The sequence below is a fragment of the Panthera onca genome, chromosome F2 (genome assembly GCF_046562875.1).
Source record: "Panthera onca isolate mPanOnc1 chromosome F2, mPanOnc1 haplotype 2, whole genome shotgun sequence".
In the NCBI taxonomy this organism is placed as follows: Eukaryota; Metazoa; Chordata; class Mammalia; order Carnivora; family Felidae; genus Panthera; species Panthera onca.
The window spans coordinates 74,120,879-74,135,260 of record NC_138356.1 but is presented as its reverse complement, the minus strand read 5'-3'; the positions used below and the strand labels follow the sequence as shown (position 1 = coordinate 74,135,260).

At 53.2% G+C, this 14,382-nt stretch overlaps 1 protein-coding gene and 2 long non-coding RNA genes across 5 annotated transcripts in view; 2 read left to right on the top strand and 1 right to left on the bottom strand.

The window, feature by feature from the left end:
• Positions 1-1,550: 1,550 nt before the first annotated feature.
• On the top strand, positions 1,551-3,017 carry LOC132664542 (uncharacterized). Its single transcript, XR_009603767.1, has 2 exons — positions 1,551-1,642; positions 2,721-3,017. It is a non-coding gene; the product is annotated as an uncharacterized LOC132664542 (long non-coding RNA).
• Positions 3,018-3,108: 91 nt separating this feature from the next.
• Positions 3,109-8,322, bottom strand: LOC144615038 (uncharacterized). 3 transcript variants are annotated; one of them, XR_013553377.2, is made up of 4 exons: positions 7,730-8,322; positions 6,250-6,346; positions 3,763-3,858; positions 3,109-3,310 (listed from the first exon to the last, which is right to left on the bottom strand). It is a non-coding gene; the product is annotated as an uncharacterized LOC144615038 (long non-coding RNA). The 3 variants fall into 3 exon arrangements; XR_013553379.2 differs by having other exon boundaries at positions 3,763-3,831; XR_013553378.2 differs by lacking the exon at positions 3,763-3,858.
• Positions 8,323-8,586: 264 nt separating this feature from the next.
• KCNQ3 (potassium voltage-gated channel subfamily Q member 3) overlaps positions 8,587-14,382 on the top strand; it is a 310,000-nt gene continuing 304,204 nt past the window's right edge. Inside the window, exon 1 of the mRNA XM_060611348.3 lies at positions 8,587-9,546. Within this exon, the coding sequence (XP_060467331.1) occupies positions 9,164-9,546 (383 nt within the window). The 5' untranslated portion in view covers positions 8,587-9,163. The remainder of the gene's footprint in view (positions 9,547-14,382) is intronic.

The window sequence follows — 14,382 nt, the reverse complement described above, 5'->3', positions numbered from 1 at the left end:
CTCGAACTCACGGACCGCGAGATCATGACCTGAGCCGGAGTCGGGCGCTTAACCCACTGAGCTGCCCAGGCGCCCCAACGCACAGACATTCTTAAAGGTGCATTTGTGCGGAACCTACATCATTGGACGGTGGTGGGAACTGAATGAGGTGGAAAAGGAAAGGTGCTTGGCACGGGGCCCGCCACAGAGCAGGCGCTCGGCAGGTGGTTGGGGTGCCGGTTACACAGCCGTGGGATTCCTGGGAAGGCAACTGGCTGGAGATCTTCAAGCAGAGGCCAAAGAATGCGGCTACAGATTGGAACTGATTAACATTTTATAGGCCGGGGTCACGATCCCTTAGTGGAATGTGAAGTCCTTGGAGTGGGTTCATGTTACCGCCGAATTGTGTTGTCTGCACCCCCCCCCCCCACCCTGCCCACCAAGTTCGTTGGTTGACTCTCTAACCTCCGGTGCTTCAAGACGTGACTGTCTTTGGAGACAGGGCTTTTAAACAGGTGCATAGGTTAACGGAGGCGGCTAGGGTGGCCCTCATCCAATCTGACTGGTGTCCCTGAAGAGGAGAGTTGGACGCATAGACGCCAGGGTGTGCACACACAGGAAAGAACCACGTGAAGCCGGGCGAGACGCAAGCCAAGGAGAGCAGCCTTGGAAGAAACCAGCCCTGCCTGGCACTTGGTGTTGGACTTCCAACGTCCAGGGTGGTGAGAACGTAATTTTCTGCTGCTTAAGTCCCCCAGCCTGTGGCGTTTTGTGATGGCAGTGCTGGCAAGGTCGTACAGGCTGTGACATCAGTGTTTCATAAAATGCGGAATAGCAAATATCACAGGGTATCATCGCATCAGGATAGCACTGTTTCGGTTATTTCTATGTCGATCGTATTACGTGGGCTGGGCTGTGATATAAAATGCGTCACCAAAGACGGAACAGCACCGGACTTGACACCCCAAACTTCTCTCCTAATTTGGATATCATATTAATTATTATTATTATAATGAACATGTTCGTATTCACAGTATGTCAGTTAGTATGTATTAAGTGCCTCTAAGTGCCAAAGGTTTATAAATGTGAACTCCCCTACTCTGGAAACATCCCTTCGAGGTAATTATTATTCCTATTTTACCGGTGAGGCTGAGACTTGGTTATTTAAACTGTCCAGGGTCAAACACCAAGCATTTTTTAGAGCCATGATTCTTGCCCAAAGCAGGCTATCTCAAAATAGGCTTTCCCTATTCAGCATCATTGTGCAGCTACCCATAATCCTCTGCCCAGTTACTTAGCACCCAGGCATCAGCTTCCCCTCTGCAAAGAATTCAGTGATGGAAATTAGGAAGACCTTGGACTTAATAGGCTCTGTGCATGCGATTGGCTAAGGGTACAATGGGCCTTTGATGATTGCGGTAAGAACACGGAGCGCGTCTCCAGTTGGCATGGAGCTTTTCTTCTTGTCGCTAAGGTAAACGGAGCATCGTGATGTCTGTGGGGGCGGGTAATGAGGCACAAAGGTCTGGTCCATCAGGACTGGAAGGAGGTGAGAAAATGGCCCTGACACTCCTTGTCTGAAGGCACTGTGAATAGAGTCTTTGCCCACAGTATCCAGCCCTCCTGTGCAAGCAGGCTCCCGGCCAGACGCTCTTGAAAGCAGGTACATGGGCTCATTAGCAGGGAAATGGCAGTGGGTAATCGGAATATGTAAATGGCATGGGCAAACAGGGTGTTTTAACAATCAAGACCCGGAGAGAAGGAGCTTAATTTGGTAGAGAGAAAGGAACAGACTGCCCAGGGAGCCAATTACTGGAGCCAGAGGCTAGATGCTCAGCTTAGGGAACCCACAGTCAGAGCACAGAGAGGCTGGGACACTGGGTGAATTCGTTTCCACCTCTAAAATGCCAAGTGACCCACGACCCTGCTTTTTTCCAGATACCAATTTGTGCGGACTCTCTTTCCTAAATCCCTCATCCTTCCCTCATCTCAGGGATCTGCCAGCACTTTCCTTCCGGACCTCAGCATCTCAGCTGGGCACCACAGTAGTCCCGTAGCTGTTTTCATGGAATTCGTTTCTCCCACTCTCAATCTGTCCTCTACGGAATCATCAGAAAGCCCTTTCTGAAACCACCTGGGACACATCACTCCATCCTTAAAGCACCTCAAGGTCCCCAAATTCATAAGCCTGGCATGTAGGCAAGCCTGCCCCACGGGGCCCCTGCTCCATTCACACTTCCAGACATCTTGCCCTGGAAATTCCATGCATTGTCTTGACTTCCAGCCTTTGCATATGCTGAGCTTTCCGCCAGGAACAGCATTCTCAGACAGTACATCTCAGTAGCTAAAAGCACAGACTCCAGATAACCTTGGCCCCAACCCTGGGGCCATTAGCTCTTAGCCACATGACCTTGAGCAGGGTACTTAAGCCCTCCAAGTGTCATTTCATCATGGTTAATACAGAGAACAACAACCGTGATTCCTACCTCATAACTTTGCTGCTAGGATAGATGAGATCATCCGTATAAAGCTTAGCCCAGTGTCAGGCACACAGTAAGCACTCAATTAATGTAAATAACGATGATGATGGATAAACATGTACCATGAGTCAGGTCATCAAGATGTGATGATGATACAGAAATGAGTAAAATTGATTTGCATTGTTGATCTCATCTTTTCAACTAAATATGGAATTAGATACTCAATTTTCTTTTTTTTTTTTTCCCTCCTGTTACCCACAGAGAGCCATTCATGAAACAGGAAATCAGTAAATGCCCACTGGAAGGATTAATGAATGAATTCATTAATGGATGAAGTGAATATCTTAACCCAATACAGGTTTCCCCCGCTACCTGCAAGGAGACCTTTCCTACCAAACCTTTCCTCAGCCCAAATGGCATAAAGCGAAGAAGCAATTAATACAGAATTTTTTTTTTAATAGCGTTTCCAGACCCTGAAGAAAACCTTTCTTCGGCTTTTCTGATACCTTAGGACACATTTTGCTAACGGATGCACAAAATAAATGGAGATGAACCACAGATGTTCCCAGATACAGGTCAGCGCCCCGGCAGTTGGAAGGCGTGATGCTGAATGCAGTTCCCAGTAAAGGAGCTGGGTGGCACTACCTTCCCCACTGGGGACGAGTGCTGTCTCTGAAATGGCTCAAGGCAGAGCATACCTTGAAAGCTGTCACTTTCTGCCTTTTTGTTGTTGCTGTTGCCGTTTTCGTAAAAGCGAAAGCCTTTTAAGATTTCTTTCAGTTGGTAAACACAGGTAGGTCTTTCGTAAAAGTCAAGCGGCATAACGTAAACTTTCGCAAAGCTGGGGATACCTGTATATTTAAAAGGAGAAGAAAAGAAATGATATTAAGAAATGCCCAAAATAAATGTAAAGGTGAATGTAAGACCTGCAAATACAAGGCAGGGAAAAGAAACGCTTTCTCCAATTGAGAACAATCTAAGCGAAGTCCTTTAATTATTGCCATCTGGAGTGAAGGTGAATGCCATTTGGCTTGGAGCTCATTCATTCGCCATCCCGCCTGGCTTGAGCTGCCTTCCACAGTCCTATGTCCAGACTCCTTCGAGTAATTTAGTAAATGTGCCCGGTACATCACGGGCTCTCGGTCTAGCTCAAAATGGAGTCCGAGGTAGGGAGGTTGGGAAATTATCCCACCTTATAGATAAGGAGACAGGCTGGGTATGAGTCCAACAACTTGCCCAAGGCCACGAAGCTCAAAGTCACAGAGTCAGGGCTAGAATTCGAATCAGGGTCTAAATTCCATACCGTAAGCTGCCCTCATCTTCTGGGTGCCTTTTGCCTTTCTCCTGATTCATTCCCAGAAAGCTTCCTCCCCTGCAAGGGACCGAGAGTTCATGTGCCCTAATAGAGAGTGATATGACATCCAGGAAAAGGAAAACAAAGCAAAAACATGGAGCGAGGTAAGAGGACAGCACCTTTGATGGTTTGCTGTGGTTGAGTTTTCAAGAGTAAAGAATACACAGAGGGAAGCCTTTGGCCTGGACTGTGACAAGACCCAAAATTGGAGTTTGCCTGGTCTCCTCCGAACAGGCAATGGGTGTCTGTCTCCTTAGGAGATGTAAAGACCTGTCTCACTGGCTCCTCCCAGAGGTAGATTTATAACCAGGTGCAGAGCAAGCATTTTGGGGACACTGTTACTCGGTTAGCAGCAGTTTTATGGAATCCTATGATAGTGAGGCATCCTTAAGCCCACGGATGGTGAAACCGGCAGAAGCATGATGGGCAGGAAAGACGATTTTGTATCCAGGAGATGTGTCTGTTCTACCGGAGACACATCTTCCCCCAACCACGACTGGAAGGTCCAATGTAATCAATCTGCCACCAGGTGGCTGGCTGAACCATCGGAGAAGGTGCCATCCTGGAGGCTGAGCGTTGGTCCCCTCTGTTTGCGGGTCAGGCAAAGTGCAGTAGTGTTGGCAATGGTCGCCCCCAGAATATTAACAGAGGGTACTTCTGGGCAACCAGACGACAAGTTATGCTTGCTGCCTTTTTGCTGCTTGGTATGCCATACTTTCTCTACAACGACTAGGCATTTCTTGTGCAACAAATAATAGCAAATTTAAACGTGGTCTAAAACAGGGGCACCTGGGTGGCTCAGTCAGTTAAGGATCTGACTCTCGGTTTGGGCTCAGGTGATGCTCTCGGTTCATGGGATCGAGCCCCGCTTGGGGCTCTGTGCTGACAGTACGGAGCTTGCTCGAGATTCTCTCTCTCCCTCCCTCTCTGAAAATAAATAAGCTTAAACAAAAATGTTCTAAAACAGTCATTTCGTGTGTTTAGGGAACCGGGTGACAGGGTAGGCAGGGCCCCCGTTAGCTTGTGCCCGTGAACCTGAGATTCCGTCCTGCTCATTTGATTACAGAAATAGTCACTGGAATGTCATGTCTCTGTAAGCATGTTTCTGTCCATCTGGTCACTCGAGGCTGACAGCCCTGGGAAGCAGGACATACAGGGGGAGGAACCGAGGCTCGGAGAAGATCTTTTGACCTCTCTCTCCTTACACATTCCCAAGAAGTCTCCCTGCCTGCAGGAGAGGAGTTCATTGGCCCTAATGCACAAGATGAAGGCCAGGAAAAGCGAAAACAAAACCAAATCAAAGGCATAGGGGAGGGGTATCAGTTGGCAAATCTGAAGACTAGGAATTGGTCCGGTTTTCAAGGTCACACACTGAGGTCGTGCAGAACCGGGATGCAAAACGGCCAGCGGAATGCCTTGTTTGTACCATGGCCCCCAGCCTGCCTTTCTGGATTCTGTGTTCCTGAGCTCTGTGCTGGTAGCCACACCCAGTTGGTACCTGGGGCTCTCAGGGACTTTAAGCCTCAAAGAAGATTCCTTTCAATGGAATAGAGTCATTTGATTTTGGTTAGCTGGAATCCGTGCTAGAGGCTGTTGAGATTACATAGTCCCACAGACAACACTGTGAGTGAGTGCATCCTGTTTTTCGTGACGTTTCCAAACCTCCTACCTGAACAACACCGCACTGGATTATAAAACCATTGAGCAAATCAATTTCCAAACTACATGGCAGTTTCCCTATCACCGGATTTAAGTGGACCAGGGTTATGAATTTGATATTGACTTTACCTCATGCTTTATGGGAGGCATGAACACAGCCCCTGCACTTGATCTTAAAACATTAATATTTGGGGGCGCCTGGGTGGCTCGGTCGGTTGAGTGTCTGACTTCGGCTCAGGTCATGATCTCGCGGTCTGTGAGTTCGAGCCCCGCGTCGGGCTCTGTGCTGACAGCTCAGAGCCTGGAGCCTGTTTCGGATTCTCTGTCTCCCTCTCTCTCTGCCCCTCCCCTGTTCATGCTCTGTCTCTCTCTGTCTCAAAAATAAATAAACGTTAAAAAAAAAATTAAAAAAAAACAAAAAAACCAAAAAAACAACATTAATATTTGACAGTCTGGGGCTCTCGTCAAAATAGAAGTGTCTTCATGGGCCCAAGGATCCAAATTGTGATTCTGAAAATCTGAACTTTCGACTAATTGCGCCGTAACGACGTCTTCTTTCTACCGGGGTCCTTGACTAGTCTCCTTTTGCGCTTATCTGGAGAGTCTTTGTGTTTTAAGTTCTGTCACAATGTTTTTGTCACCATGTTACTTAAGTCACAGTGAATACTAAGACTCTAAGAATAAAGACTTTCACGTCGGTAAAAGGCAAAACCCAAAATCTCATACACAAACACACAGCAAACGCTTGTGAGCCAGGCATTGTTCTGGGGGCTTTACCTTCCGCATTCAGTACTCATCACTGGTTCACGAGCCTACAGCACACCAGACATCCTTCTAGGCTTCAAGGGTAGGACTCTTGAGGCCCCGCTCCCGCCTGGTGAGATAATAGTGACCAAGTAAACAAAATGCAAACAGGATCATTTTAGGCAGTGATAAAGGTAACAAAACAGGACGGGGTTGAGGGCAACTTCAGAGAAGGCAGGTGCTCCCACATGCAGACAGAACTGTTCCCTAGGCATCGGGATTGCACTGGGATGGGAAGCTGGTGCAGGCGCTGGTGGGTCGGGGATGAGCACGGGTGGCTGAGCTTCCCTTTGGAGCGCCTCTCTCTTAGGCTCCTCCCTTTCTCTGCTCTTTTCCTCCTTCCAGAGTTTCCACTGACTGGTTCCTGACCAGCCCCCGACTCCTTGCTGAGCATCGGTCTCTTCCTCAACGTGTGTGGGGGTCCCACTGCGCGCAGTCACATTTCCATCAGCCAGTCCACGCGGTCTACGCCAAGCCCGTCCCGCAGCCCAGTGACCCACGGATGATCGGTCTCAGTCGGGTTGTGGCTCTTATTTTCCATTAGGTTTCCATATGAGAGTCACTTTCTGGGCAAACTCTTCTGTGGCATTAAGCGGTTTATTTGTTTGTGCCAATACAACACTGTTGAATGATTTCAGCCTGTGTACAGTTTAACTCCTTTCTTAAAGCTACCCTTATTGGTTCCGAGATTTCTAAGGTTCTCCCCTCTGGCATTCATTCACACAGATCCTGTACCTTCTTTCCTTATGCCCGCACTCACACTTCCCTCTCCTCCCCACCCCTCTCCACCCCCTCCCCTCTCCTCTGCCTACCCCTTCCCTCTCCCCTCCCCTCTCCCCTGCTCACCTCCTCCCCTCTCCTTTCCCCACCCCTTCCCCACCTCCACCCCTCTCCCTCCCACCCCCTGCTCACCCCCTCCCCTCTCCACCCTCCCCCACCTCCTCCCCATCTTTTCTCTCCATACCTGTCCCCTCCCCCATCCCCTCTCCTCCTGGCTCCTCCCCTTCTCTCTCTTTTTCTCCTTGGCAAACTCTCTCAGGCAATCCAGAGCTGGCAGTCCTTTGCAGGCCTTCTGATGGCTCTTCTCTTATGCACTAGGGATAGCTCCTTGACTTGGCCTTGCTCTCGGCTCCTCCCCCGCTCCCCACCCTGTCCAAGCCAGCCAGGGAGCCTGGAGAGAGTGGGAAGGCAAGGAGGCACCAGGTACCAGGAATGAAACCGGTGGCCCTGTGGGAGGGAGTGAGCGGGGAGCTATGTTCGAAGTGCTGGACCCTCACTGTCCTCTGCCAGTGACTTCACAAGATCCAGTCCCCGCCCAACAGTGGCCTCACCTCCCTCTGCTCTCCCCTGCACTCGCTGGGCTCCAGCCACACCTAGGCACTTGGGGTTCTGCTGCCTGGGAGGCTCTTCCTGACATTTCCTTAGTTGCCCCTGATTGCCACTTGGGTCTCACCTCAAAATGTCACCTCACAGTGAGGCCTTCCAGGACCAGCCAATGTAAGGAAGCTTCCCACTTCTGGCACAGCAGGCTAATTTGTTTCCTCATAGCACTGGCCGCTACTGGAAATCACACTATGTTTGTTTTCTGGTACTGTCTTCCACCTTTCTAGAATGCACTCTTGGAGCGCAGGGATGTGCTGTGTCCCGGTGGGAGAACATGGCCCCTCTCAGTGGAAGCTCCCTCCCTTGGGGTTTAGTAACTGAATGAATGAACAGAGACTCGGGCAAGAGAGGGAATGCCTTGCTGGAGCCCACGTTAGGAGCCAAGCCAATTCCACGAGTTCTCTCTCTTCAACCCTCTGCTCCACCGAGCGGTCAAGGCCAAGGGCCAAGGGCCAAGGGCCAAGGGCCAAGGGCGGTGAGGGCAGCACTAGCCACCATGAACCAGAAACCAAACAGGGCGCCGCCCAGGGTCGGTGGGCTCGCGCCGCGCTGGGCCTCGGCCAACCCAGCAACTTGGATGTTACTTCCAAAGCCAAGCGGCAGGACTGGGAGGCGAAAGGAAAACGTGAAGCTGCCGAGGCCGCAGGCCGACCGACGAATCCCCCCGCCCCACGCCCGGCACCCCGGGCCCGCCTCCCCTTCCCCTCTTGGCCCCCGCGCCCCGCCCCGGGGAAAGCCCCAACGCCCCGGGGAGCGCGGGCAGCCCCGCGCGGGCGACCGCAGCGCAGACGGGCCCGCAGGGCCCGCAGGACGCGCAGGGGTGGGGGGCGGCGGGAGGGGGAGGCGGGGCCCCGCGGGGGCCTCCCGCCGCGACGGGGCGGGACAATGGGGCCCCACCCCGGCGAGGGAGGGAGGGAGGGAGGGAGGGGGGGCGCGGCGTGCGCTCGGCCCGCGGCGCGCTGGCTCGCGGCGGCGGCTGCGGGGCTGAGGCTGGAGCGGGCGGGGAGGGGCGCGGCGGGGGGAGCGCGGGGGAGGGCGGAGGCGGCGGCGGCGCGTGTGGCTGGCGGGCGGGCGGGCGGTTGGCACCGGGCTTGTAAATAAACTGCGATGCTGTCTCGGGCTCGCCGGCCCGGGTGCCGCCGCCGCCGCCGCCGCCCCGGAGCGCCGGTGCCAGGCTCCCGCCGCCGCGCGCCCTAGCGCCTCCGCGCCAGCCTCGCGCGCCCTCGCCCGCTGCCCGCAGTGCCCGGCCCGCGCCCCTCGGGGTCCCGCGGCTGACCCGCGCGGGATGTGACCCCCTTCCCGCCGCCCGGCCTCCCCAGCCCCCCGGGGGGCCCGCCGTCGCTTGCTTTTGGAGGGGGGGGGTGGGTGGGGAGCGGCGCGCGGATCATGGCATTGGAGTTCCCGGGCTTGCAGCCGCCGCCGCCGCCTCATCCACGCACCCCGAGCGCCCCTTCTTCCCGGAGCAGCAGCGGAGAAGGCGAAGCGGCCGGCGGGGGCGAGGCAGATGGGGCTCAAGGCGCGCAGGGCGGCGGGGGCGGCTGGCGGCGGCGGCGACGGGGGCGGCGGCGGCGGGGCCGCTAACCCGGCCGGAGGGGACGCGGCGGCGGCCGGCGACGAGGAGCGGAAAGTGGGGCTGGCGCCCGGCGACGTGGAGCAAGTCACCTTGGCGCTCGGGGCCGGAGCCGACAAAGACGGGACCCTGCTGCTGGAGGGCGGCGGCCGCGACGAGGGGCTGCGGAGGACCCCGCAGGGCATCGGGCTCCTGGCCAAGACCCCCCTGAGCCGCCCGGTCAAGAGGAACAACGCCAAGTACCGACGCATCCAAACTTTGATCTACGACGCCCTCGAGAGACCGCGGGGCTGGGCGCTGCTCTACCACGCGCTCGTGTGAGTACCCAGCCGCTCGGCGGCGCAGGTTGGGCCCGGGGGCGGGGGCCGGAGCCCAGAGGGCTCCGGGGCTTCAAAGCCCAAGGGCGCCCGTCTGCCGAGGGGGAACACCGGTCTGTCCTCAGTGTTTCTCCGCTGTGCGTGTCCGTGTGTCTGTGAGCCACTCTCTGGGTGTTGGACACCAGGGCTTGAAAGATGCAAGCGTGATTACCCAGCTAATTTGGAGATTGGATTGGCATGTCTGTGGGCGCGCGGGTGCGCATTTATGGCACCTTCTCCGGATGTTGGTATCGAAGCTTAAAAGAATGATGTGGTTTTTCCAATTAACGTGGAGGTTGAACAGCATAAAGCGGATCCTCCCCTATGCTCTGTTTCTGCTTGGGGTGGGTCCCTTCTCCTGGGATCGCTACGGAGTTTAGATGATGCATCTTGGAGTTGGGGATGGGAGTGGAACACTGCCCATAGTGGGGTGGGTGTGTGTGTGTGTGTGTGTGTGTGTGTGTGTGTGTGCGCGCGTGTGCGTGCGTGTGCATGAGCGCGGGTATCAGTTGCTTGCTTGTGCTGCCCTTCCTAGGGCTCCATCCTGGTGTAGAACCTGGTGTTGCTCTAACTGGGAGCTGGGACTGGTCAAAATGCGTGTCTTTGGGTTATTTTTACGGAAGTTAATGAACACGAGAGCGAGAGTACGAGAGAATGAGAATATCTCAGGATCGAACCTGGAGAGCTGGGGCTTAACGGTGCCAAGAGATGAGGGCCGCAATTTATTTTGGCTGAATACCTGCATGATTTGGTCCTGATATTCCCTCCACCTCAGCTGCTGCCCCTAGCCTGGCCTTGGCTGGACAGGGGTGCGGGCCACGTGAAGGGGCCTGGGCTGGAGGTTTGACCCGAGGCACCCTTCCCCTAGAAAGAGCCTCCTTGCTAGTCAGGATGAAAATGCGTTGCCGGAGAAGGAAGATGGAACTCCCTTCTGCACCTGACACTTGGGACAGAAAATCTTATACTTGGGGAGAGAGACAGGATGTAAATGGTGACGTTCCACCCAAGAGAGGAAATCAGAACTGTCGGCACACCCCAGGGCTGGCAGGGCATTTCCAGTTACCCCTTGCCTCCTGTCTGTGGCTTAGTCATTCTGATGGCTGCTTCTTGGGAAGCTGTACGTTACCAGCATTTTCGCGGAGAATTGGTCATAAGTTTGGCCCCTCCTGTGCCTTCAGTGGTGGATATTCCCCTGTGTCCTCCTGCATTTGACCCATGACGGATGTGGTCCCAGGGAGTTCAGGGAGCCTTGGAGTTGCTGCCTGCCAATCATCCTTGGTTGAATTGCTTTTCCAGATTTGGCCACCAGGTGGGGGCGTCTGCACAGGACCTCAGACTTGGCAACAGGTTTCTTTGGAGAGGTTGCAGAAGCCTGGAGAGGATGCCTCCCTGAAACTGGCAGGAGGGAGGGGGGCATCCGGCCAGGAGGAGCTGGCAGGAGGGAGGGGGGGCATCCGGCCAGGAACATGAATTTTGGATGGTCCAGACTCCAGCATCCACTTCTGCATGAATTTGCAGGTGTTAGTGGCTGGAGAGAAGGGTTACCAGAATCTTCTACTTGCTTTCTTCAGGTGGTAAAAAGCGATTGAAAATACATTCATTTCTGTTTCTAGCACTGTATTTAGTTAAACTGAACTGAAGGGGGTTCAGTTAAATTGGCTAATTAGTTAAATTAATACTGGAATGTGATAACGAAAAAAGGCACTACAATGATTTGAATGCACACAAACATACCTACCCAGACTCGACCTGCCTTTTGCATGTGAGTGGTGCTCACCATTTATTGGCTGACTTCCAACCCTGGGGTCCCACGGCAGCTTGTGGGGTACCTCTTTCTTTCTTCTCCTCCCACCATTCTCAGCTAGCACCCCTGCGCTGCCTTGTTCAGCCTGGAGGAGGCATAGCTAAGGCCTGTTACTGACGGAGTCTCGGTTTTATCCTTCTTTCAAATTATCCCATCACGCGGAAGCAGGTTTGAGACTGCCAAAGCCTGTAGCCTCAGTTTCCCTGAGAGGGCCAGGAAAATCTGAGAGTGTGGGATGAGGAAGCTGAATGCCCAACTAGATGCTTTCAGACATGCAGATCATTTATTTCATTGAACTCTCTCCAGGATCTTATGAGGTGGGAATTACTATCTACGCTTTATAGATGAGAGTAAGAATACTTCAATGGGACCACTTGTCCAGGATCACACAGCTACTGCTCTGGATGCTCACATCCGAATGCAGTGAATCAACTCCTGTTTTGGGAGCCTGGATCCCAGTTCTGACCCTCTGCCAACAATTTGGGGGCTCTGGGTATTTCACTAGGCATCCCTGGGTGCCCCTCACCCCACTGGTAACACAGGGCTCTTAGGAACGCCTCTGCCCTCACTTGCTGGCTCCCGGCTGGCAATGGCTAGAAATGGAATTTGGAATCAAAATGGGCTAGTCAGAACCCAGGAAGCACAGTGGCAGGAGAACGCGGAGGGGGGCTAAGGTGCTGGTGGCAATGCCGGTTCTGATGGACCGGGAATCGCATACCTAGTTAGTGGGTGCATCGTACGCCCCTCCTCCAGCTCAGAAGGAAGTGCAGTCAAGTGAACAAATTGAACTTTTCATTGATGATTCAGGGTTTTGCAAGGCACTGAAATTCGTGCTCCGAAGCATCCATTATCCTGTTCTGGGCTGTAGCTAATGGCATGAGGGGGGCCAGGAAATTGGGCTGACCACGGGTTCACACGCTAGCACAAGCTTTTCTTTATATTTCAAATGAACCAGTTCTGTGAGATGCACTTGCCTCCCTTCTGCCCTAAATAGAGACGATACAGCAGATGCGGAAACCAAAGACCCTCACCCCCAGTCTTCTCCCTTTGCCTTAAATGACCATCCCTGTTTTCTCCTGGCTACTCACTTTCACCCTTGGCCCAGCTCTGGTGTCGTTTTCCTCCGGGAAGCTTTCGGCTGACCCGGCCGTCCCCACCCCACGTTGAGCTAGAATTGCCCTCCTCTGCAGTGCCCCCAGCTTTGGGATTTTGCACATTGCATTGGGTTGATCTGCTTGCTCGTCTCTGCCGTTGAACTGAGAGCTACTCGAGAGTTGGGCCGTGGCGTTCTCTGGCTTCGTTCTCAGTTTCCCGCGGGCTGCGGGGTCCGTGGTGGTTCCTCGTGTACGGGTGAGCGGAAGAATACTCTCGGGTGAACCCAAACTGTGCTCTGTGCGGCTTTCCTGCTGTCACCACCATTGTCACCACAACACATAGGCACAGTCAACATTATAGGACGTTAGTGATAAGAATAGCTCACAGGAGTCTTAAAATGGACTGAGGGGAGGAGGGGGAAAGGGTGGGAGACCAGGCTTTGACCCCAGTGTGGCCCGTGCCTTCTCTGCATCCTGAGCCTGGAAAGGATTCTGCTGTTGCAGAGAAAGTGCTGGACTTGGAGCTCCCGTCCGGACTGACTGAAGTGTCTGTGACTTCGCACGACCTGCACGTTGGGGATGACGACACTCTGCTGTCATCTGAGTGAAATTAGCCCAACGTGAGGCCCTCAGGATTCATTGGTTGATTATGAATAAGGTCTCCCTAAAAGCACATACTGGGGCGCCCGGGTGGCTCAGTCGGTTAAGCGTCCGACTTCAGCTCAGGTCATGATGTCGCGGTCCGTGGGTTCAAGCCCCGCGTCGGGCTCTGTGCCGACAGCTCGGAGCCTGGAGCCTGTTTCCGATTCTGTGTCTTCCCCTCTCTCCGCCCCTCCCCCGCTCACACTCTGTCTCTGAAAAATTAATAAGCCTTGAAAAAAAATAAAAAAAAAAAAAAAGCACACACCACTGTTTGTTCTGGCACCTTCCGGGGACTCCCCCTTCCTAGCCTGTCAGTGTAGAGATGCTGGCTTCATCTTGCGGGATTGACACTGCACTCGCTTCCTGCTGCCCTCGCCGCCCCCCTGCAGCCAGCCGGGTGTGATCACTCGCTCACCCGTTGACAGAGCGAGGGCAAATGGTCACAAGAAATACCCCCTGTTTGCATTCCCCAGCCCTAACCTCAACCCTAACCCTAACCTTAACCCTGAGGTGGGCTGAGCCCCGGGACATCATGAGAGGTGGGGCCTGAGGACCCAGCAGCTGCTCTGGAAAGGAAAAGCCCGGCTGGTGGACTTCTTAGCATGTTGACTAAAGATCCCTCTTTTTAAAAGCCGATCAGGATTCCAGGTGCTTTTTTTTTTTTTTTAATATGAAATTTATTGTCAAATTTATTGTCAAATTTAATATGGAATTTATTGTCCGGGTTCTTTATCCATTCATCTGTCGATGGACATTTAGTTCCTTTCTACGTCTTGGCTGTTGTGAATAGTATTTCAGTAAACATGGAAGTGCTAACCCCCTAATTTCAATTCTTCTGGATAACGATCCGGAGGTGGGATGGCTGGGTCGTAGGGTCGTGCTGTTTTTCGTTGTTGCGGGACCTCCATATTGTTTTCCACACTGGTGGCACCAATTTATGTTTCCACGGACAGTGTGCTAGGCCTGAAGTTTCTCCTCATCCTCACCAGCATTTGTTTCTCTGTTTTTTTTTTTTGTTTTGTTTTGTTTTGATCATAGCCATCCTGAAAGGCATGAGGCATGCTATCATTGGGTCATCCTTTCTTGGGTTGTGAGAGCCTGGTCTTTGGAGTCAGACCTGGGTTTTTTTTTAGTTTTCTTTTTTTTTTTTAATGTTTTCAAATTTATGTTTAAGACAGAGAGAGACAGAGCATGAATGGGGATGGGGCAGAGCGAGAGGGAGACACAGAATCCGAAGCAGGCTCCAGGCTCCGAGCT